This window comes from Triturus cristatus, chromosome 4_1, assembly GCF_964204655.1.
Source record: "Triturus cristatus chromosome 4_1, aTriCri1.1, whole genome shotgun sequence".
Taxonomy (NCBI): Eukaryota; Metazoa; Chordata; class Amphibia; order Caudata; family Salamandridae; genus Triturus; species Triturus cristatus.
Genome location: NC_140585.1, coordinates 662,707,644 through 662,734,236, shown reverse-complemented (window position 1 = coordinate 662,734,236; position 26,593 = coordinate 662,707,644). Strand labels below are relative to the sequence as shown.

The following is a 26,593-nucleotide window of genomic DNA, read 5'->3' as shown; positions in this document are numbered from 1 at the left end:
CCTTTCCTTGTCCTGATAAGCAACCTGCAATAGTGCCCTGGTCAAACACCATTGACTAGCCCGGCTACTAAGACTGAGACCCATGCTGACCATCATTGTCACTACTGATTGGTTCTTTGCAAATGTATGTTATCCTATTTAGTCCGATGCTTGTTTCTTCTGATACACATATGGAAGGTATTTGTGTTGATGTTATTGTATTCACGTTGTTTTCACCAATTGCACTCAGCTGTTTTTTTTTTCTTTGCAATTACTGCTTCTAAGCTTGGCATTGTATCGTTTTGCCAATTTACAATATATTGTTATTATGACTACAGCATTGTTCAGTTGTATTTTCTTCAATAACTTATAGTAATTGACTTTGTTCGTTAATAAAGGATTATTGATAATACCTTCGTAAATTATGTAAACCATTGTGACTTTTTGCCAGTTTACTACCTCCAAGAAACATAATTACAAAGTGATTTTATACATTAAGCGCCCTGTTCTGTGATCTATAAGGCACTCTTATGAGTGAGTCATCTAAGGTATCAAATTAGGGTTTTCTTCACAGCAGACCGTTATTCGCTGACCCATTTTCCTGGTGCTTCTGTAGAGTTTGTAGCCACAGCTAGCCTGGAGCATGTCTCCATTCATACGTTTAGGTGGTATAAATGGACGCAGCAATCCACAGGTGACATTCACCTTCAGTGCTGCCTGTGCATTTCCTTCACCACTTTCCATTGTGTTGCTGCCCAGTTAAATAATCCAACGGGGGCAGCCAATTTTACCTTACTTTACCGTGACAGCCCACTGTCACCGTGGAGCTATAAAGCAGAGTCACCATGCACAGTAGCCAAAATGCCAGGAAACACCAGTCTAGTAAAAAGGGGAAAAAAAGAAGACCATACAGGAAAGACGATATGGCTAGAGAGCTGATCTTATTCATGCTTGCTTCTATAGGGTGAAAGACAAGAGTATTGCGACAAGGCACTTGGTAACAGTGAAGCCTTTTGTCTATGGATTGAGCTGCCGATGCTCTCCCCTTTTCTGTCACTGGTTATACCCTTAGTCTCTTGCAGTGTTGTTCAGGCTGCCGGACCTATTCGTTCGGCACTTTTATCATTGTTTCCAAAGCTAACCTTACAAAGAAAATGTAATCAGTCTTTACTGTAGAGCATCTAATGAGGCTACTGGGGCCCTCCCATTCTTTGGGAGTCGAATCATAATATGGTGCCCCAGTGTTTTTCCTTGTTATGTTATAGTATGTCATGTTATGTTAGATGTATTTGTGGTGTGCACATACAAACCTGAAGGGTATCTTGCTAAAAGTGGACTGAAAGCTGTCTAGTGGTCCTGTTTGCATGAAATTTGAATAGTCACGTTTTTAGCATTTTCTTGAAGTACAGCATAGAGCGGATGGTTAGAGGAAGCTTGTTCTAGGTTGAGTGGGCAAGATAAGAAAAAGAGTGACCCCTGAATCTGGAACAGTAGATGTGTGGCATGCTGCCCTCCAACAGAGAGGCTGAGCGAAGATATTTGGATGGAGAATGAAAGTGAATGTTCATGTTAATGTGAGAGGGGCCTAGGTTGTGAAGTGCTCTGCAAGTGTGACAGAAGTGCAAGGGTTGCACGCTTGCGAAAGGGAAGCCAATGTAGGTTTCACAGATGGTTGGAAACTGAGGCACGGTGAAGAACATTTAGCACTGGCCTGGCCTCCTTGTTCTGGACCACCTTTTGCTTCTTGAGGAGGTGGGCTTGGATGCCTCTGTATATGGTGTTTCTGTATTCTAGCCTGATATTGACACTCATATGATAGTTGTTTTAGAATCCAGGCACAGCAATCTGAAACATTTGTAAAGCATTTTTAGGATGCCGAAACATCAGGTCGACACCTCTGTCACCGAATCTGTCAATGTGAACTGGCAATCTTAAATGATGCCCAGATTGGTGGTTGATTGTGTTGGCTGAGGGGGGGCCTCGGTATGTGGGGCACCATACCTTGGACCAGAGAAATGTGTCCTTGCCAAAGAGAACTAGTTCAGTTTTATCGCCATTAGGTCTGAGTCAGTTATTGCTCATCCACTCAGCTACTATTGACATGCAGTGGGAAAAGCTGGTATGGGTACTAGCTGTGTCCTCTGTAAGGGAGAGGATCAGCTGTGTGTTGTCAGCATATGATATTATGGAGAGTCCAAAAGATTGGACTACGGCATTTAGAAGCACTATGTAAATGTTAAAATGGGTGGGGCTAAGGGAATAGCCCTGTGGGACACTGCACATAGTGTTGACTAGGTCCGAATAAAAGAGAGAGGAGGAGGACCAAAGAATTTAACTATTGGAGGGCTGAAAGGCAGATACTAATGTCATGGAGGCACCCAAGAAAAAACGTACGGGAGACCTAATTGAATGCTGCCTCTCGGACCAAGAGAATCAGAGCAGTGATATCTCCCTTATCCACGATAAGACTGATTTTAGCTGTGGCTGCAATCAGGGTGGTTTGACTGCTGAATTTGGCTCTTAAACCTGATTGAGTAGCAGCAAGTAGGTCATGATCCTCGTAGTAGTGGATGAATTGTTGATTGATCTGTTTTTCAAAGCCTTTGGCTGGGTAGGAAAGGAAAGAGACTGCTCTAAATTTGGCTAAAACTTTGAGGTTGTCGAGGATTTTTTAAGGAGGGGCATGTCATTGGCATTGTTTACATTCAATGTAGTAGGCAGCAGAGGCAAGAGACAGATTGAAAAGAGGGGTGAGGGCATCACCTATACATTAATGCTTTAGTGCAAACATGTGTTGGGGACAGCGGTCATTGGGTGAGCTGATTTGACTCACAACATGGTCCTTGAGACATCCTTGACCTGGAGTGAAGAAGGATAGACAAAAAAGTCCTGGTAGGGCTACCGGAGGATATGGTGATGAGGTAGCAAAGCATGATTGGTGGTGAGGAGGCAGGATGTTACGTGAATTCCTTTATAAAAATAAAAGTTTCTTTGACTACTTGCTGCTCTCCTGTATGAGACAGTCTAAAGATAGATGTTGGGTTTGTTGGATGTTGGAGTGGTAGTTGCTGAGGGCTCATTTGAAAGTGGCCCTATCATGTGGGGAGTTTGTCAGTCTCCAACAGAGCTCTTAATTTTTACAGTGGCATTTGAGCTGTCTGAATTTGTCCATAAACTGACTGGCCTATGGAGTGCGCGTACGAGTCAAGAGAGTTTTGAGAGGCGCAAGATTATCAGTCACATTAAGTATTCAAGGGTTGAGATTGGTTGTGGCTGTGCTCATGTCTGTGTCCAGGTGCTGGAATGTTTTGAGAGCTCAGAGTTCCAGCAGTCGCTACATAGCATATTCTAGACTCCAGAAGCAGTACTATGAGATGGCATGGCTATGGGTAAAGACTATAGGATCTAAAAGATTAGTGGCCAGTGATCAGACCAAGTTACAGGGAGGGCGGTTTCCATCTTGTTGTCAGTTTGATGCGTAAAGATTGGTTCAAGTAGATGCCCCAGCCTAGTGAGTGGGCCCCTATACTTGTTGTATGAGACCTATTACTCTTAGATTATCCTTGAGATGAATGAACTATGTGTCGTGGTGTCATATAAATAAATGTTCAAGTCCCTTAAGACAATAAAATATTGAAAAGATGACACAGTTGGGAAAATTAGCTCCATAAGGTTAGTACTGATGCCTGGAGCCGGTGAAATGGTAGGTTACAATCTTACCAAAGGCAGGGTGATTAGGATCAGTGGAGTAGCTAGGGTGGGGCCGTCCACCCCAGGTGGCACTGTTTTTGGGGGCAGCGGGAGTCATGCCTGTCGACTTCCACCATCCCCCAGGCCCCCTGAGCAAGTCTTCCATCGTCTGCCTACAGCTCCCTCTAACCCCCCGAACAGGTTGTCCGTCAGCCACCGAACCCCCCCTACTCTTATGTGTACCCGGGCAGCAAACTTAGGGGCCCCCCTGGGTTACAGTATGTCTAGTACACTACTGATTAGGATGACTGAGATTGAGTATAATATATTCAATCCATTTGTTGAAAGGATGGTGCTGTTGGAAAAGAGCAGTTAATGGAGTGAAATCAGCCACCAGGTGTGTTCTTTCCTGCTTAAGAAGTTTGTAGCTTGGTAAGATGGTGGAAAGGAGAATGGGTTGAGCCAAGTTTATGTTAGGAAAATAATATCAGGGGACCTAGTATCAATAAGGTTCCATATTCATAGAGTAGCCAGAGAGTGGACATGCATCTTGAGGAAGTTAAGCAAGGTTTTAGTCAGAGTTTTGTTGGAATCGGTAGTGGTGGGGGCATGCACAGCAGACAGGGTGACAGATATTGTGTTTAAGGGGTCCAATGTGCAAAGTTGTTGCTTGTAGGAGGGGAGGTTGCAGGCGAACCGGTGATGACAGCAGCAGAAGGTGATATCCACTGTGAAGGGTTATGCTTTAGTGCAGAAGGGAGACAGGGAACCAGGGTTGAGACTGCATGGGGATGGAGCACAATAGCTTAGCTTTACCTCATGCTGGAGTGGAGGTGAACCAGGGTTCTGGACGCAAGGTACAATCTGGGCACAGACAGGCGCTGACAGGCTTGCCTGTGGCAAACCCACAGAGTGCATCAGCAATGTGCGCACCTTTGAAGTTCCCCTGAGGAGGGGGATGTGGCGCTTCTGAGGATGGGAGGTGGGTGGAGCAGGCACCAGGAGCCAGGCCACCAATAGAGCAAGGGGGCTGGCGGGAGATGGAAAGAACTAAAAGAACAAAAGGTAAAACAAATTTAAAAACGAGGTCAGGCTACTGCAGGAGGATGATCATACAAGGAAATAATACTTGAAATGAGAGGCGAATTAAAACAAAAAAGGTTCGAAAAGTCCAGGTAACCATTGGTCGGAAAACCGAGGCTCTGACCTACAAGGAAAGAAACAGGTAAGGGAGCAATGTGAGATGGACCAGCCAGGTCTAGGCAAGCATTTACTCTCCTAAGCAGAACTCATATTTCCTGAGCTGTATTGCAGATATAAGTTTCTTTTGGCACCTAGGGTTTTTGACTTCATCATATTCATGCTCACCAGCATAATGCTCTGACCTTCTTTTGTCACTTCCCCTTTTTCCATTGTATAAAGATCTTTGAGCGGGGTGTTTGTTGACTTCACTGCATTAAGGCTCCCATGAATACTGTTTTATGAATGGATGGCCCCTACGTGCCACCTTATATGTGGATAATAGTAACCATCAATAGTGTAAATCTCTCTAAAGACCTTAGCTTGACGTTTGATCTCCTTGAACTTCAGACCGGGCCAATCATCTTGTCTCCCTCCTCTTGCACCAACAGCATGCACATGTAGGAGTCTGCAGGCATACGTTTTCAGGCGCTTATCATCAATGCAACGGGGGTTGGTCTTTCAGTCCAATAACAAGTGATAACAAATAATAATCTTGCAGTAGTCTCTTTTGATTGCAGTCTAGAGAGATCAGAGAGAATGAACAATCCACCATGTTTCTATTGCCTGGATACCGAAGACCTTGAATTATGGCATTAGTGTAAATGGGAGGCACTAACAGGGAAACCTGTTTTTTCACATGCTACCCACATGGAGTTTGAAGGACAGACTACCAGGCCCATGATGCACCAAACAGGCGGAGAGTGAACTGCCGGCCCACAAGGGCGTGTCATAATCTTCAATAAATTGAGGGATGTGCCTGGCAGTTTTGTTTGCTCAAATTTTGTGTTAGCTGCAAAGAAGAAGGGCGTAAGGCCCGAAACGCGTCCAGAATGAACTGTCTTGTGTGTGGCTGCAGCGGTGTCCCTGGTACGATTGAATCTGAATCGAGTGCTTCCCGCAAAAGGCAAACCTCTTTTTCATATATATATATATATATATATATATATATATATATATGTGTGTAAACAAATGCCCTCAAGCTTTCCAGGACGCACTCGGCAGCAAAGCCTGCACTCCGGCTTATCACGATTCCACTCTACGTCACCTCTCAGACGAACATTATTGCCTGACGCGTTTCAGGGCATTACGCCCCTTCCTCATAGGCCACTTCGAATGCGATTGTGAAATGCTCTTTTATTTAAATTGTTGCACGCTTCCCATTGGTTCCCAGCCCTCAGTGGGCTACGCTTAGTTTGTGTTGTATTTAATTGCATGCTGGGACTTGTATTGTTAGAAAAGAGCCATCTCGATATGTCCTTTAGTAGGTTCACTTTCACAGACATAATTAGTGTATATGTACATTCCTATAGTAGGACCCAAGAAGTTTAGGAGAGTACTTTACATCGGGCTTGCTGCGCTTCTCTGATTCAAATTAGTTTTGATTCCCAGCCTCTTCTTTTGTTTTTGACACGAAGATGGTGCAGTCCTGACGCGGTAAGGACGCCGCGTTGAAACATATGCAAACAAATGCCCTGAAGCTTTCCAGGACGCACTTGAGGGCATTTGTTTGCATATATATATAGATATATATATATATATATATATATATATATATAAATGCATAACCAATAAAGGCATAAAGAAATAGCAACAGATCAAGCATTTCTCACTATTAAAACATAAGCATGATTAAGACATATTAAAAACATTCATGCCAAACAGTAAAAGCATCTTTTTGGTAGAAACAGATGGACAACCGGGAGGCGGGTGGGACAGTGAGGAATCCACATGCAGATACTGTATACACCAGAAAAAGCGTTACTGAAGGTAATTAACTTGCTCTTCTGATGGATGCTTCTGCCTGTTGCTTCCTCACCTTTTGAATAGAATCCTCAAGCCGTACCTCACCAGGAGGAGGGTGTCCACCTGACTAGACCAAAAAATCTTGCAAAACAGATCGAGCAAAATGGCCATCCCTCCTACCCTCCGAATCCAATAATAATCAAATAATTTTTAGTCAAAATTATATTGAAAATAATACTTTAAAAATACTTTTATTAATACATTTAAAGATATTTTATACTTTACAAATTACGCCGAAGTCACAACCCCAGCGTGACTTTTCAAAATGGCTACCAGAATGCGCGCAGCCATTGTGTAGGGTGCACGAAGGGTGCGCGACTTCTGTATAATTTTGTTTTTTAAAGAATGAATATAATTTTCCTAACTAAAAATTATTCACAATTTTTTTAAATATATATATGTATGGGGATGTGGCGCTTCTGAGGATGGGAGGTGGGTGGAGCAGGCACCAGGAGCCAGCCCACCAATAGAGCAAGGGGGCTGGCGGGAGATGGAAAGAACTAAAAGAACAAAAGGTAAAACAAATTTAAAAACGAGGTCAGGCTACTGCAGGAGGATGATCATACAAGGAAATAATACTTGAAATGAGAGGCGAATTAAAACAAAAAAGGTTCGAAAAGTCCAGGTAACCATTGGTCGGAAAACCGAGGCTCTGACCTACAAGGAATGAAACAGGTAAGGGAGCAATGTGAGATGGACCAGCCAGGTCTAGGCAAGCATTTACTCTCCTAAACAGAACTCATATTTCCTGAGCTGTATTGCAGATATAAGTTTCTTTTGGCACCTAGAGTTTTTGACTTCATCATATTCATGCTCACCAGCATAATGCTCTGACCTTCTTTTGTCACTTCCCCTTTTTCCATTGTATAAAGATCTTTGAGCGGGGTGTTTGCTGACTTCACTGCATTAAGGCTCCCATGAATACTGTTTTATGAATGGATGGCCCCTACGTGCCACCTTATATGTGGATAATAGTAACCATCAATAGTGTAAATCTCTCTAAAGACCTTAGCTTGACGTTTGATCTCCTTGAACTTCAGACCGGGCCAATCATCTTGTCTCCCTCCTCTTGCACCAACAGCATGCACATGTAGGAGTCTGCAGGCATACGTTTTCAGGCGCTTATCATCAATGCAACGGGGGTTGTTCTTTCAGTCCAATAACAAGTGATAACAAATAATAATCTTGCAGTAGTCTCTTTTGATTGCAGTCTAGAGAGATCAGAGAGAATGAACAATCCACCATGTTTCTATTGCCTGGATACCGAAGACCTTGAATTATGGCATTAGTGTAAATGGGAGGCACTAACAGGGAAACAAAAGGGGTTCCCCTTTTCATTATTGTCATTCTGATTCTATTTTAGATGACATTTCTGACTCACCCATGATATAGTATGGTTATGGAGGGCATTCCTTGACTCCATTTTTCTTTGAACTATGACTGACAACACCAGAAAATCATTGATTAATAGTCCGAAAAATTACGATCACTGGAGATTTGTCTATTTTGTTTGTCACAATCTGGTAGAAATTTAAAAAATAAAGAAAATGTATTGTCATTTGATGATTACTTTAAGTAATACTCTTTCCATCGTTTTAAAATTTCTAACGAAGGCCACCTGTAGCTGCATTTTAAGGCAATATCATTTTGTACTTTTCCATTATTTAGCTTCCCTTTCATCTTTTTTGTCACTGTTTCACGTATTCATAAGGCGGTGGCGATAAATGATCGTATCGGTGATATATGGATTTCTATGTTTTAATTTAAATCTCATTACACATCTGAAACTTGCTGGAACCAATCTTTGCATTTTCTGCAGTGCCATATAGGGCAGGTTTGATATATTTTACACCATTCTGTGCCACATTATACCAGCCTGAATGTGTTTGTCCTTCAAGTACCTGTAATGGTGATTTGCATCCTTTTGTATTAAATTATCTTTGATATTGTGGTATTTTATATTGGATCTTAACAGCTCCTTATAATTTGATATTATGCAGACATAAATTGAAGCCACTGCAAAGCTGCTTAACCTTCACAAAAGAGGCTGGATTTAGATCCTGTCAGATTCTGATCCTACCACCAGTAGCAAAACTCTCTCATGGCAACTTGTCCGATTGGCAATATTACTACACAGCTTTACCTATTCCGTTTTCATGTTCTGCTTTTCAATTTAATGCAAAGAGTTGTTTTAAATCGGATACTTGCAAATAACTGGATGTAATTTCTACCAAATTAATACAAAAATTATTTATTGCTATACATGGCAAAAGGCGAGCGATAGCAGCCCTGCAAGTACACGTCCAAATATCTTCTGTAGATAGTATATTCAGCAAAGAATATGCCAAAGTATATGCTAACCTGCCACATTAATACTCGATAGTACTCCGATATACCATTCATTATTAATAAATAATATGTGGCCAATGTGCTGTTGCTAAGTTCAGCAAACTCGTAGAGGTAGGCCATTCTGGTACATAAAAAATGAAAAAATAAAAAACAGTGGGGCCAATTCATGAAGGCATTTAGGAGTACCTGAAGTGGGACTCCTGCAGAACTTCTCAGTAAATTCATAAATGCATTTATGAGGTCACCCCATTGTTTGAGATTTCTTTGCCTGCACTCTGTTTATTGATCTCCACTGGTTGCCAATTTTTCCTTAATTTTCTGCCCTATCACTATTACTCTTTCTGGACAATTTTTTCTTTGCCACCTCAAGATTGTATACGGTGCAACACATTTTTTTTAAAATATGCAGCATTTTTTAAGGTTGTGTATAAAATGTTTCTCCTTCAAGCAAACCCTGAGAATCGTTTTAAATGAATAAGATGCATATTTTTTTTTATTCATATGCAATACTACAAGCATACATATATCCTTTTATCTAGAAAGGTAGGAGAAAAATTATAGCAGCACAGGAATGACGTCACAGCTGTATTAGTATCTCAAAACTGACACCGGATTCGTACATCTAATGTGCAATAGCATTGCTCTGACATAATAGCCTCCCCGCTGCATCTTGCTTCCTATGTCACTCATTCTTGAGGGTTCAATGGAATCTGGGCCAACGGTTAAGGAATGAAGAAGGAAATTTAGCAGTCCTGTCTTATTATTCCAAATCTGGAGATAATCAATTAAGTTTACATTCGTTTTTCGTTCAAAGTCTGGTTTTATTGCTAATCAGGTTACATTTTGAATAATGTTATTTAACTATTTGTCCCTTAGTATAAGTTGCCTCGTAAATGGTCCGGTATTTCCCAGCCTAAAAGTTACTGATACCGAGGTACTTATAACTCTGGGGGTGGGGAAAGTCCAGCCATTTGCGAGCTGTATCCCGGGGGGCACTTAGAAATTAGTAATTGCAGGGATTGTGGGTTCCGGGTGATTCCTCATTTTGAGTCTTTGATCTGGGTGAAATCAAATGTTTTTGTGGACCTCATGATTCCAATGGGGCCCAGTAACTGCCCTTACGGACACCCTCGGAATGAAGTGGGCACTCGTAGTGTGTGCCTAAAAGGTCATTTATATTTGATTTAAACATAGACCTCAGCACTTGATACCTGGCTTCTGGAGATCTACTAAGTAGCATCTTACACACGTATTATCACTAGTTCCAGAGTCTGGGTGCCCTCGCTCCCGGGCTCTGGAATGTCTTCCTGCCAAGATCAGAAGTATCCAAGATCATGGGTCTTTTCGGAAGGCTATAAAGACCTATCTCTTTCCAAATTAACTTCTTCTCCTAACTCTGCGGCCTGCTGTTCTCTGTTGGTCTTGCGATCAGCGCTGGGACGCCCCATTGCTGGGGCAGCCATACTCTCTAAAATGTCGTAATATTTGAATGATCAACTGGACACATTCAGGGAGACGCGGGATGACATTATCAATGACCTCTGGGACAAAGGCTTTGACCCTAATCTCACACTGGGATGCACAGATCTTACCATGCAGTACGGGTAGAACGGCTGAGCCACAGACTCTACACTACCCCAGCACCGATGCCACCAGCATCATGGGTGCCAAGCCTGTGTGGTAGACTACGGAAATGGGGCCCCCCAGAAAACTAAGCACCGCAGCTCCTGCTCATTTGATGATGGACCGATGACCACAGGAGGAGGACTAAGTTTTGGAGAATCTGTGAAGTGGCTTGTCCTCCTCACTCTTCTCAACCCTTTTGAATCCCTCTTCTCCACCCACCCTCCCTTCCTCTTACTGTATCTCTTGTGCCTTAAGAACTTATGTAGTTTGTAGACTGCTTGTTGATCGCTAGGACTGAACCCGCAAGGAGGAGTGTAACACAACATAACGGGACCAGGTCGGAAGTTAATGTACTAGGTTATTATGTTTTGATATGTGTCATTGTTCCTCTTGGTAATGCTGGCACACTTACATATTAATGAATACTACATATATACATAATGCTTGTAAAACCCAATAAACCTTGCGGTGACAACCTAATGATGGAATTCCCCTGCAGTATGAAATCTTTCCAAAATGAATGATCGTTAGGCCTATTCTTTACCCTGTTATGTTGGGGAGAGGATGTGGTCCGTCGGCTGCGCTGCCGCCTCTGGTGCAGGAAACCAGGGTTCGAGCCTCGAGGTCGCGTCCACATCCTGTGATTCTGGGCAAATCACTTAATCTCCCAGTGCCTGAATGTGTAATATAAATACGGTGCTATGTAAAGCGCTCCAATACCTTCTGGTCGAGTTTGCGCTATATAAATATGCAACAAAAAAATACGTAAAGCCTTCTAGCTCACTTGGAGTTCTGTAAGATCACAACAGAGGTCTGTCTGTGTAATTGTCACCTGTGTAATTAGATTTAGACTGTGCTTAATTTTAGGATATAAATCAACAAGGAAAAGCCTTCAAATCAAATACTGTTTGCCTGAGGTTTTGGGATTACCACTTGATTTGCAATTTCTGTAAAACATAGAGACAAGTACTTTTGCATGTATATATCGGATTACACAGCCCAAATGAGTGAGTGCTATTAGTACTTAACTTGAACGAAAAAATGAGGATGAACAAATAGCTTCCACCTGTTTTTACGCCAGCACCACCTGGGCTTTTTTCGTACTAAAAAGTTAGTGTGAGCAACATATGAGTGGCTGAGGTTTGCAGTGTTTCTGACCCTTTGTTAGCGCAAAATGAGTCCGAACGTCCAAAATTGTCAACATGTTTTCATACATGGAACTGATATCTGACCTGCTCTGTGATGATATGAAGACATCTTTGAATTCCTTCTGGCACAATTTTCATTCACCTCTCATTCATCAGTTCTACGTGCCGCCAGCCATCAGTTTGCAACAGGGAGATCTTTGAGATCATCGCACTTCTTAGAAGCCTGGCAGTCACCCCAAATACCACGGCTCGGGGTTCCAGCAGAGGTTAAACTAGCTTACATATATCTCTAGGCCCAAGGGCAAGAAACTTTCAGGACGATTTTTGCAGCTAGATTTAGTGTTGGCAAAAAGGCGGGTGGCAATTCATTAGATGAGTGCGCAGCCACCCACACTAAGGAATTGGGCCAGGAACCTGGTTGAGTGGGCAATGGGGGAGGTAGTTCGTATGAGACGACTCCAAAGAGACAACAAATGAGAAGATGACGTGAGTGCATGGTAGGGAATGATTCGGGAGGTCCCGCTTCGGAAGGAGGTCGTAGCCTCCCCCTCACGAAATACTGAGAGGACCCTGGGGGTGCAATCTGAGCGCGACGGCAGGGTAGGTACATCGCTCGGGTGGCTTAGGGGGCATATGGTGAAATTGAGTCATTGCACTGGTTCCGTACTGATTTTCATGATATATAGGTGATGGGAGGAGTGTATCTAGTTGACCCTGGGGGGTGGGGAGGGAGGGAGTTCTTTGGTTATTTGCATGGGTGTTTGATGATGTTCTTTTAGATCCTATTATTTAGGGTGATGTACAGTATATGGCATCAGATAGTTGCTGTTTCCACAAAATGACACTGTATTGCATTGTCCTTGATTTGTATACTGAGAATATTTGTTTTATGACTGTGGGAATTATGATTGTAACATGGTGTGTTGCTTTGTGCACTACCAAGTTAAAATAAAAATATTTTTTTTAAAACTACGTTACATATGACTCCTGGAGTCTGGGACCTCTCATATGACTATCATGGCAAGGGACCCATGTAATGCATTAGGGCAAGTGTTAGGACTGACTTTGTTCCTTAGGAACCTTCCTTCAGAGACCTCAGACAGGACAGGACATCCTGTCACCACCCTTCCTCCAACTACAATCTCCTGTTGGGAAACCTCTTATGTCCAGTCTGAGCATTTCAATGTGATTTCTCAGGCCCTAGGGTCGTCCTTCCATTTACAGAGAGCAAGAACAGCTGAGGTACTTGACAAGACATTGATGATGGATCACCATATCCCACTGTGTCTTTTTAGAGGCAAAAGCCAACATTCAAATAGTATTATATGAGCTTTTTCCCTGCAATTATGGATTATTCTAAAGACAGTGAAGAATTATGAAAGGTGTTCATCATGATTTTGTCCGTTGAAAAACTTTTGTTTCTGTATGATACACTACAGTATTATGAACCTATAAAATAGCATTTTAAAACTATAGAACGTTTTAAGTATTAATGTGGAATATGTAAAAATAGTACAAAGCAAAGAAAAAGCAAGACCATCACAAATATTTATGTTGGGAGATCACATGAAACTCATTTAAACAGTTTAAAAATCATGCAAAAAGATGTATTGTTCTCTACCAACAATACGCTTTTCTAAGAGCGCGGCTAGATACTTTTTGAGAATGAATTGAAACTGTAGAAGTGTAACACTAGTCAGTAACTGTAATGGAAACACAAGCCTTCAAACCCAAAACGACCTTCGTGATAGCTTACAGCCTTTGATTCAAGTAGGTCGTTTGAGTCCGATTGGGAAACATTATTTACAGAACTGAAAAAATGCGCATGCGCATAATTCTCTTTACTTGTATGGTCACAGGAACACTGTATAGAGCCAAAGGACCCAATATTCATACATTCATGCTGGTTCCAAGAGAGGACATTTTATCAAGATATCCCGCTCTTCTGTAGTTTGTTTTTTAAAGTTGCTGTTCTTAAATGGCAGTAGGCGATGCCAGCAGCAGGACCGAGGCTAAGGAGGACGGGCGAGTCCCACCATACGCAGGACAACAAGAAGACTTCATGCACCCAGCAGTCTTGCCGACACCTTCCACGAGCCTGGGAATCTACTTCAGCAAGCGGCAGAGCATTCAAAGAGATTTTACAAAATTCCTACAAGAACAAGGCTGAAGCCCATAACCATGCAATGACCTTGGGCGCTTCAGATTGTGCCAGCTTTGAAAGTCCGAAATAGACTCTTGAAAACCTATTCACAAGCGAGGAGCAAATTCTGACTTTTCAATGGATTCACAGAAAATCCTATTATTACAAAATCTTTTGCAATCTACGTTCAACTTTGTTGCAGTAAAAGTCATTTGCAGGGGTAATTTCATAATCCTGGTTCACTCAGGTCTGATGCATTGTTATTCTTACAAATGGAGTTTGTGCATGTAAAAAATGCACAGGTGCGGTGAAATTTCTACCATTGTAAAGGTAAAGTGAGGGAAGAATTGTGAACGTTCCTTAGAGTGTATACTTTCAGATGGATATACATCCACAAGCTCATTGGGTTGATATTCACATATTCTTTGCAGTTAACTGACCACCCTTGTAATATACAGCAATTTACTTCGGGTAAAGGCCACAGTAACTGGTTCCCTGGGTGGTTTATATTTAATTGGCTGAAAGGATTAGTGGTATTCGCCACAAAACAAAATAAAGTTAAATGTGGAAATCCACATTATTGTCGGAGTTCCAGCTGCAAACATTTTCATCTGCTGGAATTGGGGAACAAATAAACTTGCAAGCGCACCTGCAAAACTACAGCCGTCAACCAATCCAGGGGAACTCCTGGGGTTCCTTCTGAATGCCATCAAAGCCACACGTTTGCTCACCTGATATTTGCTGAAAACTTGCAGTTCCAGTATAGGAACGAATTTCTCATCCTTTCCCACTCAGGTAAATAGAATTCCAAAATTACTGTGTGTGAAACAGTACTACTGAAGCAATTTATGCACCTGAATTTAAATCAAAACAGAAATAAAATAAGCTTGAGGCCAGACAGAAATGGGCTGGGAGACATTTCCAAAGTGAACTCAACAAATGATTAGAATGCACAATACAGCCTACCTTTCTAGTATACAAAAGAGAGACTCCCTAATCTTAGAACATATTTCCTAGTACCTGCAAGTTGGCTGCATGTAAATTACCACAGATTCTTGGAGCATAATTACGAGTCTGGTGGTCCACTTTTCAGTCCATGCCATGCAAGTACTGTTTTTGGCGTTCCCAGTGCCTCATTTTCAGGGCACCGCCATGGGAACATCAAAACAAAACCCCTCCAGACATGAGTTACGCTCGTAAGATGGCAGGCTTCCTGGCCACAGCTTCGGCGGTGCCATGGCAGGGAGGACCCGACGCTGCACCATCAAAGTCACATTCAGGCCCTTGGTGTTTAAGTGAATAATTTAGGGTCTGGCCAAGCAAGAGGACAGCTAGGAGTCAGCAGACCTCATGACGCGCCACACCATGGACTTGGCTCGAAAGCAGAGGCACTTGGATATGAACTAAGAGAACTCTATTGTAGTTACTGGGAAGGCAACAGCACACAGTACATCACTCGGGGCAATAAGTTACACTGACCGGTATCAGCTTACATCTAGAAAAGAATTCAGACTGCAGATTCTTACTTCAGTAAGACTCTGCCCTCTCCTGCACATGCTTAACTATACCTATGATAATGCTTGGCACATGGACAATAGAGACACTTGATGCACTGAAGGTTCTGAGTAGTAATTCCTGCTTACACAACAAAGTGCAACCTCTCTCTTCATTTAACAGGGTTGACGCAGCGTGATAAATACTTTGTTTCAAAGTCCATTCAAAATAGAATTTAACATGTTTTACAGCATCAAATCACTTCTGAGATTCCTTAATTCAAATATGAATGAATGCATTAATTCATGATTATGAGTATTACAGAAAGTATCAGCAATAATGCTCCTTGGGATTGCCATTGAATGGGGGTGGGCTTCAATTGGGTGCAGCTAGTAGTCGCTGTTCCTAAGCCTATGTTGCTGCGTGCAGCCGCTCTGCATTGGTTTGCAGCCCCTTTGAGTTAACATATATCATAACCACCACTTTCTATTTGCAGACAGCCCCTCCATCTCTGGTGGCTCCCTAATATGATATGATGGAATGACCTTGGCCATCATTGGGAAAAACAAAGCTGCTTGATGTTGCTATCTGTGGTGCTATTGGGTGTCAAGAAGATCCTATAAATCAATTTCTGCATTTCAGATCATTTTGGTGAAAGACGGCAATGGGATTGGAATTATTAACTCTTTTCTAAATAGTCAAATAGAATTTCAGTGAGGTAACACTCGCTTCTGAGGCACCTGGTGATCTGTATGACACAAGCCAGGCCAACCAAGCCCGCTGTTCTTCAGAGATGGCACATTTAATGCCATTAAAGTGGGCACTAGTAACAGATGTAAATTACATACCTTCTAAATGGCACAAGTACCATATTGAGCTTTGCGATTAAAAAGTAGCTCTTTTATTATTAGTCATTATTTGTATTGTATTATGAATGTTACTATGACTACCACATTCCATCCTGGTCCTGCTCTTTTTGTTGCAGGAGGTTGAGCTGTGCCGGGTCAGCAGTCAAGAGAAGCTGGGGCTGACGGTTTGTTACAGAACCGACGACGAGGAGGACACGGGCATCTATGTCAGCGAGGTAAACATTTGAAATACTAGAGTAAATGCGAAACATATAAGCGCGTGCGTTGCGTAGGCAGCTTTCCAGAAATGGCGGTATGCCAGCTCCCTTTACCTCCAATTAGCACTCGGAATCGTAACCCACATACGATGCCTGTTACTGCCACGGCTCTGGAAAGGAGTGGAAACAATTTCTGAAACTAAACACCAAATACAGACTGCGCACTCAACAAGTGGGAGTGTTGTGAACATACTGCACCGCCTACGGAAATCACACATCTCTGCTGCAGTAACAGTTATAATTCACCATGTGTTTGTTTTCTGAAAATGCTCCAGTGAGGCATAACATTTTATCTACAAAAAGTGTTTCTCCTACTATTGGAACTTCACAGCTGAAGAGGGTGGCGGGGATGTGTGTGTATTTGAACTTGTAAAGTGAGAAGCAATAGAGCACAGTCCGCAGCGCCTGGTAGGAGGCGATTCAATGCTCTGTGTATGATAGCGGGGGAGGGGCAGTTCAGTCTGCATGTTGGTCCTGGTGGGAGGAGGAGCTGGGAGGACCTTACCAGTGACAAAGTGCACCTTGAGGAGTTAAGTATTTAACACCTTTCTAATCTAGTGCATGGATGAAGGGGGTCTGATATATGCATTATAGTGTTTCAGAGCCTAGGAGTGTAGCCTGCACCTTCCTGTCTTGAGGGGTTTGGCCTGCTGTATTGGTGATTAGCGCCTTTTAGCTGATGCAGTTGGTTTTGAATAGAGGCAGGACAATGGTGGAACACAATAGTGGTCCATCATTGGGGATAAGGTGATGTGGTGAAATCCTTCAGCCCTTTCATTGGTGATCCGGACAGCGCCATGCAGAATACTCTTTATTTGAGTAGATGTCTAGATTAAAATGTGGGTGCAATTTATATTTCCACGCATGTAGCAGACATATTACATTCTCCTTATATTGGTTTGGTATCTTTTAATGTTGTTGAAGTTTGAAAGTTACTCCAATTTTAACTGCAACAATGCTATTTAAAATGACATACAGAGGCTAAAGAGTGGAATTGTAAGAAATTAGATTATCAATTGGGGTGGGTAAATACCCACCTCAAAGAATAATCCCAACCCTTCTCAGGATGAGCCCTTAAAGTCACTGAATTAACCAGAGCTCAATCCCCTGTTACCTAAGACACAGAGGCGACAGGCCTAACGTAGGGCAATGTGAAAAGTATTTATGTAGTACCAAAACAGTAATAAAGTCAAAATACAAACCAAGAAACATCCCAAACTGAATTAGAAAAAGAGAGTAATATTTAATAAACAAAATGACACCACAATGAGAAAAATGCGATTACGGGAACCAGTGATATGATTTTTTTTTAAAGTTTCAAGTAGAAATAGCGCCAATGATAGTCAGTGGTCGCAGTAGACCCGAACCTAAGCACAATTTGGCACTGACCGCAATGGAGCATGGTTCGATTACACCAACCAGGTTCACCCTGACCAAAGATTTTACTTTCCGAAATTAGTCCTTTGAGTCCCAATCCATAACCAGAATACACTTCTATAGCCCCTTCTGTAGCCCCACAGGTCCTATGGGGAGGCAGTTGGAGACTCAAAGAGTGTTAGGCAGGGGCCAACAGCAGGGTCTAGTCAAGGTCCTGTTGGTACTGGTCAGCAGGGCAGTTACAGGAAATAGGTTTTGTGGGTCCCATACTCTTTTGTTCTTCCTCAGGCCCTGAAAGTATTTTGAAGTTGGTGCCTAGAGATGCTACATATTCCTGGCTCAAGCTGGTGGGTGGGAATGACTCCTGGGCACACCCTAACCAATGGTGTGAAAGTTTCTATGGCCAACCCTACCCACTTTGGGCATTTGCAAGATGGTGAAAGTCTTCTGCCACACTAAAACTGGCTCTGAGCGCTGAGGATGTGTGTGGGGGGAGTTTACTATGGTAATTCTAGTGTCTTTTCTCATCTAACACCAAAATACAGTTTGAGCCAGCCACTGTACCCCCAATAAAGCCAGAGGCAGAAGTCTGGTAGGACAAAAATAGAGGTTTACAGCAACCAGATACTGGATTTACAGGAAATGTTTTTGAATCCTGTTTCCCTTCTCTTTAAGTGTGCATCCCTCGTTTTATATGTAAAACCCAGAAGTAGAAGTCTGGTGAGCCAAAGCAGGTCCTTCAGCAACCTGGCAGTGGATACACAAGAATAATCTTTGCATTCTGTTTTCTGTCTTTCAAGTGTGCCCCAAAGTGTTATTTGTAAACCCAGCATGCCTGCTAAAATGTCTTTGACACTCTATCAGGATTTGACACCATAGCGTCAAAAAAGGATGCTCTCAGCTCACACTCTACATATTCTGGGAGATTCGGAGGAGTCCCCTCTAGCCATTCAGGTCAACCTATTGTTTGCTACTGAGATGCACTTCACACCTTTTTCACAACTGTTCAAATACTAATTGCTGGCTGGCAAAAGTGGGAGAGCAAATGCCGAATTAGCCTCCATGAACTTCAGGCAGTGAAAAGGAAACTATCTAAAATTTACTTTTTCTTAATATTATTCAAAAATCCGACTTCACCATTGAATTGTTTTTTAATAATTTTTATTCTTTTTGTTTATTTCGCTAGCTTGTCCCATTCCTGAGATACAGTATTACGAGTTTAATCTGTACTCTGGTTTTCTAAACAGGGCAGCTAGGACTGCCACGGTGAAAAGTAGCTCTTGGGTACTCAACACTGTAAAGACTTGTTAATCTTAAGTTTCTAAATGTCCTACCTTTAAATAATATACAGCATTTCTTGTGGACTACAGGGTCCACATAGGGATGATAGATCAACACTTGAAAGGGAGAATTTGATCTGTTAAATGGGTTTATTTTGACAGGTCACATTGTTGTCTATAAACTACCACACTTAAGATACAAAAAGCCTCAAGCCATTTTTTACACTGTCACTATAGTGGATGACACAATCGGTGCTGCAGTCCACTAGTGATATTTAACTTACAGGTCCTGGGTCCATTTTGTGCCATATCCTAGGGAATTGTAGGTAAGTTAAATATTCCAGTTGGGAACAGTGGTGGCTCTTCCGCTAAGGCGTCGCCCCACTGCCAGGAGCAGCATAGAAAGGAAAAAATAAAATTATAATAACTGAATGTTATTATCATTTTATTTTTTCCTCCTGCTGTGGGACGGCATGACGGGGTGGGTGGGGCAGAGCTGCAGGGGAGGAGTGGTAGACACTCCTGTGTGCAATGACTGTTGGGTCGGCACTCTCGGGACGCCAAGAACAGTCATGCGCACTCACCTGATCTCCATACAGGCTACATTACAGCCTGCATGGAGAACATGCCCATCCCTACAGCCCCTGGCTGAGCCCCATGTCACAGCGCTCAGACCAATCACAACGCTCCATTGGAGCATTGTCATTGGTTTAGGGGTGGGAGCCTGGCTGTCTGCTTCCTGTTCCGCCCTGGAGTTGGACACAGGTGAGCAGGAGAGAAGATGTGGGACCCGGCAGGGGTGCAAAGGCAAGTTTTATTTATTTATTTTTCAAGCAGCCCACGAGTTCCCCCCTGCATCCGCCCCCTCACCCGCGAGCCATGCCGGCTGCCCCTGGTTGGAAATATGCCAATTCAACCATGTTTAGAAGGGGAGCATAGGTACTTTACCACTGGTTAGCAGGGTTAAGCTTTACAGACATCTTAAATAAGCAAAAATATAGGGCAAAAAATAGTGTGACCACGCAGAAAAGATGGGTTTCCTACAAGAAGGACAAAAGGGAGAGCTGCACATGCCAGGTGCAACCATTTTACATGTAACATAGGTACTTAGAATTTCATTTATATGTAACATGTGAGTAATTTTTTTAGGTTACTGAAGCTATATCCTTTATTGTACAAATAATCAAAATTGTTAGACAAATTAATGTAACGATAAAACACAACAAATTATACATTGGTTAAAAAAGGATTAAAAAGATTCATCACATTTATAAAGGGTGGAAAAAGCAGTCATTTTCATGATTTGATGTGGTTTAAGGCCTGCCTCCATTACAACCGCTTCTGATTCCAAATATCTAATATTAATGTCCAGAGAGAAAAGATAGATACAGGCTTTCCAAGTACCAGGAGATCATCTGCAATAATTGACATACTCCTGATCAGTATTCTACATAATGTATTGTGCAGAAATCATCAGGACTATATATTTTTTTATTGAAAGAAAGGATACATTTATCGTTCACTTTAGTTATAATTGTTTTTAAACGTATAAAATACACTTTAAAAACACTTTTAAAGTGTATTTAAGGTTGTGAATTAAGACTAAAAGACAACAAATATTTGCAAGTTATGGTTAAGGCCTCAAACTACAGCACAAACTATAACTAATACATCATCCGGGTAACCCATAGGTAGCTACCGAAAACAGTGCTTATAACCTCACCTAACAGAAATGTCATAAGTACTAGTGGTGAAAGAAAATGTTTGTAATATACTTGAACATAATTACATGGAATTACAGAAACATTATGTGAAATTACACGCTCTATTTAAGAGCAAAATGGACCCTCGCATCATTTTTGGGAACGAGGATGCATTTAAACAAGAGTACTGCAAACAAAAGCTGTTTAAGTTCTATTGTTCCTGTGCTTTCATTGTAAAATGTTAGTGTACATTTTTTGTATGTTTTTACTGCAAATGGTTCATAATTGCTCAAAGTAGTGTGCTGGCATTGTAGGAATTTCACGTAACTAGCATAACACAAAATGCCCAAAACTACACAAATTATGCCAGGGTAATTTAAATTTCACGCAGACCAATTAAATAGGCTTGTAGATGAGATTTTGTACTTGAGTTTCTGACATACTACTTTGAAAAGTGCCCCAACCTTCAATAAAATGTGATTGTTTTTAAAAAATTCAGCTCTTTAGATGATCTTTGAACCTGGGTTCATGAACAGTCTAGATGTCTCTGTATTGAATAACAGGTTTGTTCTATTTGAGATCTACTAAAAACACTTTTCTAATGTTTATTTCTTGAAATCTACTGTGCAGGTTTACACCAAACCTCGCAAAGGCACATAGTTGAGTAGAGTTCTAGTTTCATGCTAAGTTTAGTGTAATTTCTCTTCAGTTATTTTTCCGTAGAGCTGTCAAAAACTTCCTATCAGATGGCAGGATACTTTTTGACATCGCCTTTTTTTTGTCCCCCGTCGGTCAGTGCTGCATAAAATTTGCAGTCCAGAGTGGGTGAAAATGTTTAATGGGCAACGTTTTTTGGAGATGCATCGAATGGTGCAGATGGACGAACATACGGACAGACAGACAGACAGACCCACCCTTTGGGTTCACCTGTGAAGTATTTCTTAGTCTTGTGAATAGACTTAAAACAATCTTTATCTTTGAAATGGTGGTGCTTTTGTACTTTGAAAGCTTTTTCTTGACATTTAAATGTCTGGCTTTCTTGAAAACCTGTTTATCAACTGTTCTGTTCTTCAATACATTACAAGCCGTGGACATTTGGTGATGGCTGGAAAATCCCTTCTGATCAATGTATATTTTTCTCATGAGGCAGTTAGGGTCTTAATATTCTGAGTCCAGCACGGTAAGTCATGCAGGAGACAATATGACTTCATTAACAGAGTATCTGATATGAGTCTTACTGCACCCACAGTAAAATTAAAGGCAGAGGTGAATGATGTAATAACTCTTAATAGGATTTTTTTTTTTAACGCATCCTATTTTGATTTGTTTTTTAATTTTTTTAATAGTCAGCATGAACGAACAATTTAAGGTGCACAAGCTCCTTCCTGAAAGGACTTAGAAATAATTTGTGTAGTGCGTAGCTTGTGCTGATGGTTGTCAGTGTCTTCATCAGGTTGAACCACGAAAAGTCACTAACTTAACCTCTGCTTAACCCTCTGGTAGCTTGGCGCTAAAGCAGTCAGGTTTAAGGCAAAGCCAATATGCAGCACTAGAACAGTAATTAAGCAAAAAAGACAACACAAAAAATACCATTCCTATTTGGAAAAATAGAAAAAATTTGAATTCATTTTTTAACAAGAAAACAACAAAAATCCAATCAGAAGAAACAGAGTCGTGAATTTTTAAATTGTTTTGTAAAATCTAGCACTGAAAAGATGAGAGCGCTAACCGAGGACATCTAATCGTGCAGGACCAGGGCAAAGTCAAAAGTTATGGCCGACCACGATGGACCGCGGTTCAGATTTACAAAGTAGGTTGGGCCTGTTCTCAGCTTACCTTCGGACTTAAAATAATTTTTTAAGAAAAATGTCTGAGAAGGCAAAGTTCAGCGGGGCAAGGGAGCCGGTGGTGTTTGAGGAAAGGGCGTTGTCATTGGGAGCCACTGGACGAAGTTGCAGTGAAGTTCTACATTCTGACTTAGTCTCTTTTTGGGCGAGTAGGTAGATCCCCGACTCCACTTGGTTCTCAGAGCACTTTTTGGCTCCCAAGTTTTAGATTTGGGCTGTACGGGCAACTTTAGCCCCAATTCCAAGTGTCCATGAAGGATCAGGACTCACTCAGGTTGGGTTATGGTGCAGGTTTAAGATGGTTAGAGCCTTTTCTGTCCCTAAGGCTTCAATTAGGTGGACATCCAACCAGTGGCGGCTGGTGACATTTGAAAGCAGTGGGGCGTAAAAGTTGGGTATGACTTTTAAGCAGCAAGCGAAATGATGAAAAGTGGGGTACAGATTGGAAAAAGAATGGCAAATGGTGCATTTTAAATGCATTTAAATGCATTTAAATGCATTTCATGATAAAGCCAGTCTTACAAAGCAGTGGGAACGTATAGTCTTGAAATAGTACGCACCCACCCAGAATCTCAACTCTGCCCAACCCCATCAACAGGTCCAAACACCTTCAGCCATCATAAACATGTTTACACCTATTTCCCTGATGGCCTGCATCATCATTAGCAAACAATCACCCTATACAATAGTCATCTACTACCTATTACATTATAATTGACACACTTAGAGGTTCATTGGCACTAAACCACTAACACCGCCTCTTACCGAGGGCCACTTTCACTATTACCCACGCTATGCTTTCTCCTGACACCATGACCTCCCCACTGCCACTTTCACTCAACACATATATCGCCACTCAGACCACTACCTCTCCCAAGCCACCCAAGATATCACTTTTAGAGTCACCCACTCACCTAAACCTAGCCACACTACTACCAATCACTCACTGCCACTTACGAAGAACAAATTTGATTGCGACTTTCATATTTTGTATGCTTTGTACCTAGACATGATGCTGACATAACAAAACAGTGTAATGTTCCGACTAACAGCCACTATTTTTCATCTAAATGTATAACTACCTTTCACTGAGACACTGTCCTAGCTAAAGAAACAATGAGTTTGAAGGTAGTTTAATCAAGCAGGGATGCTGAGAACTGAACCAGGATGACAATCATTGAAAGGTGCCAGTTCAAATCTCAACCAATCATTGGCAATACTCTTGGGTACATAACGCAACTATGGCAGTGAGACAGCAGTGCGCGGGGTATTACAGAATGACAATGCAGTTATTGTCCACCGATATGCAGTTACATTGCTGTTAATTATACTGGAAATGTTTAATTAATTGATTTCTGTCCTGCAAGATCCTAGACAAAGTGACAGACACTACTTATTCCGGACAACAGGACACGTAGCGCAGTGAAAATCAACCGCACAAGCACAAAACTTAGCTGTAGGCGAAGCACTGATTCTTCGAGAAGCTGGGCACGTCCCCGGAGGAAAGCAACTGAGAGCCGAAATCCGTCTGAAAACTTAAATAATGCTTGCCCTGTATTTCCTGTTTTTGAAATATGGAGTCAATCTGCACAACTTCCTCACTCTTATTACACGTCTTGTTTCAGAGTAAGAGCAGCAGTCATGGTAAAATAGGCTTTTTCATATCAATACCACCATGACTTTCCTATGGTACTATGATATTTCCCACATAATCATTTAAGCTTTTAAATCCCGCTCATGAAAGATTTCAAAGCCTCGCAGGCAACGAGTAAATATCAAAAACAAAAACAAAAAAAGCAAATAAAATGGACAGGGCTCAAAGCGTGAAGTTCGTTTTTTTTTCATTCCAAACTCAGGCCCTCAAACCGAGAAATATGCGATTACCCATGACGGCAGCAGTCGCAGCTGGCAAGCAATGTGGGGGGGAAGGATCGAGCAGGGGTGGGGGGGACAGTAATTAAAATAAAACAACTTACCTTCCTCGACCTCCAGATCAGCAGCGCCGCCGCCTCAGCCCCTGCCTGCCACCTCAGCTCCTGCCTGCTGCTGCTCTTGGCCGCGTTTTGCCTCGGTAGCCTCCCTCCCCTCCCCTAATCCAATCACAATGCTGCAATGGCAGCCTTGTGATTGGTAAGGCGCAGCGGAGAGCGCCCCAGCCGGGCCATTTTCTCTATGTAGGCTGCATGCAGCAGCCTACATAGAGAAAAAGGGGGAGTGCGCATGACAGCTTTGTTCGGCCCTGGGGCCGACCAAACAGTCACTACCCACAAGAGTGGGTAAGCCACTCCCCCCTGCCCACGAGCAGCGCACCCCACCCGCCCTCCCACAACCAGGCACTCCAGGCACTTCTGCTTTCTCACAGTGCGAGAAGCAGAAACATAAAATGGTAGTTTTAGCATTTTATGTTTCTGCCTTCTCACACTGCGAGAAAGCAGTGCGGCAATGCCCCCGCACCCCTCTGGACGAGCCGCCACTGTGTCCAACTAGTCCTTGGTGTTACTCTAGAAGTCTTGGGTTGAAGCAGGAATGCAGGACTCAAGCAACAAGGAAGTCCTCTGAGGGCACAGGGCAAGCTTCAGGCAGCAGGACACTCCTCTTGGTGCAACAGGGCAGTCCTCTGAAGTACACAGTAGGCCACAGTCAGCCGGGCAGTTCTCTGAGAGTGCTTCCACAGGTCCAAAAGTGAACTAAGAGAGGGTCTAAGGGTCACATTTTTATATCTGGTTCCTCCTTTGAAGTGGAAGAAACTTCCCCCTTCAGAAGTGTTAGGGAGTTCCTGCCTCCCTGCCCTGGGTCCAGTCTATCCACAGGCACTATAGGCTAGTGTGAAGTTCTTTGTGTGTGAGCTGAAGCAGCATCTGAAGTACAAGTGGAGCTGGTCAGAGCTCAACCCCTGTCCTGCATTGGATGGCCCATCCTGCCTAATAAGGCAGTGCTTAATTTGAGACAGTGGTTTCCGTTGCTCGGCACTGGCACTTAATTGTCAACACCGGGGCTTGTAACAATCTCTGCATGGTGGTACTAACTGTCTAATTTAAACATGACACAACAACAGTTGTTTTTTTAAGTCAATATACTATAAAAATGACTATTGGCTGGATTGTCACACTTGTGGGAGTGTCATGGTTAGTAGTTGTATTGGTACTGCCATTGGCAGCGCTGGGAAGGGCAATGTGTGGTGCAAACTGCAGCGGTCTCCTTCCGAAGACTCTGCACTTATTTACTAAGCACTGTAATAATGTACAATATCCAATGTTATCCTATGGGAGAGGTTGGCCTCACAGTAGTGAGAAACAAGTTTGTCACTATCAGAAAACATGTACAACTTAAGAGTACATGTACAACTTTTTAAGTATAATGCACCCTGCACGATGGGCTGTTTAGGCCCTACCTATGGGGAGGCTTGTATATTAAAAAGGGTCTTTTAGGCTTGGCAAAAGATTTTTTTGACAAATCAAATTTTCAGGTAAACATTAAATACAGGCTGCAACGGCAGTACTTATGTACCTTTTAAGGGATGCTTAAGTGGGTGGCACTATAAGTGCTACATGCCCACAAGTAGCATTTAATTTACCAGCCCTGGGTATATGGTATACCACTTCAGTAGGGACCTCGAAGCAAATTAAATATTCCAATCAGTTGTAAGTCAAGTTTACCATGTTTTAAGGAGTATCACTGGTTTGCCGTGGTAAAGAGCACAGAGTCCTAAGGTCAACAATGACAAATTCAGCAAAACCGGAGGGAAAAAGGCTAAATGTTTGGGGCTGACCCTGCAGAGAGTAACAT

At 42.3% G+C, this 26,593-nt stretch overlaps 1 protein-coding gene across 3 annotated transcripts in view; it reads left to right on the top strand.

The window, feature by feature from the left end:
- The window catches only part of PDZRN4 (PDZ domain containing ring finger 4), a 2,469,118-nt gene that overhangs the window by 2,340,176 nt on the left and 102,349 nt on the right, over positions 1-26,593 (top strand). For all 3 annotated transcript variants that reach the window (XM_085653075.1, XM_085653078.1, XM_085653076.1), the window contains one exon: positions 16,460-16,558. In XM_085653075.1, coding sequence (XP_085509201.1) covers positions 16,460-16,558 — 99 coding nt within the window. The remainder of the gene's footprint in view (positions 1-16,459; positions 16,559-26,593) is intronic.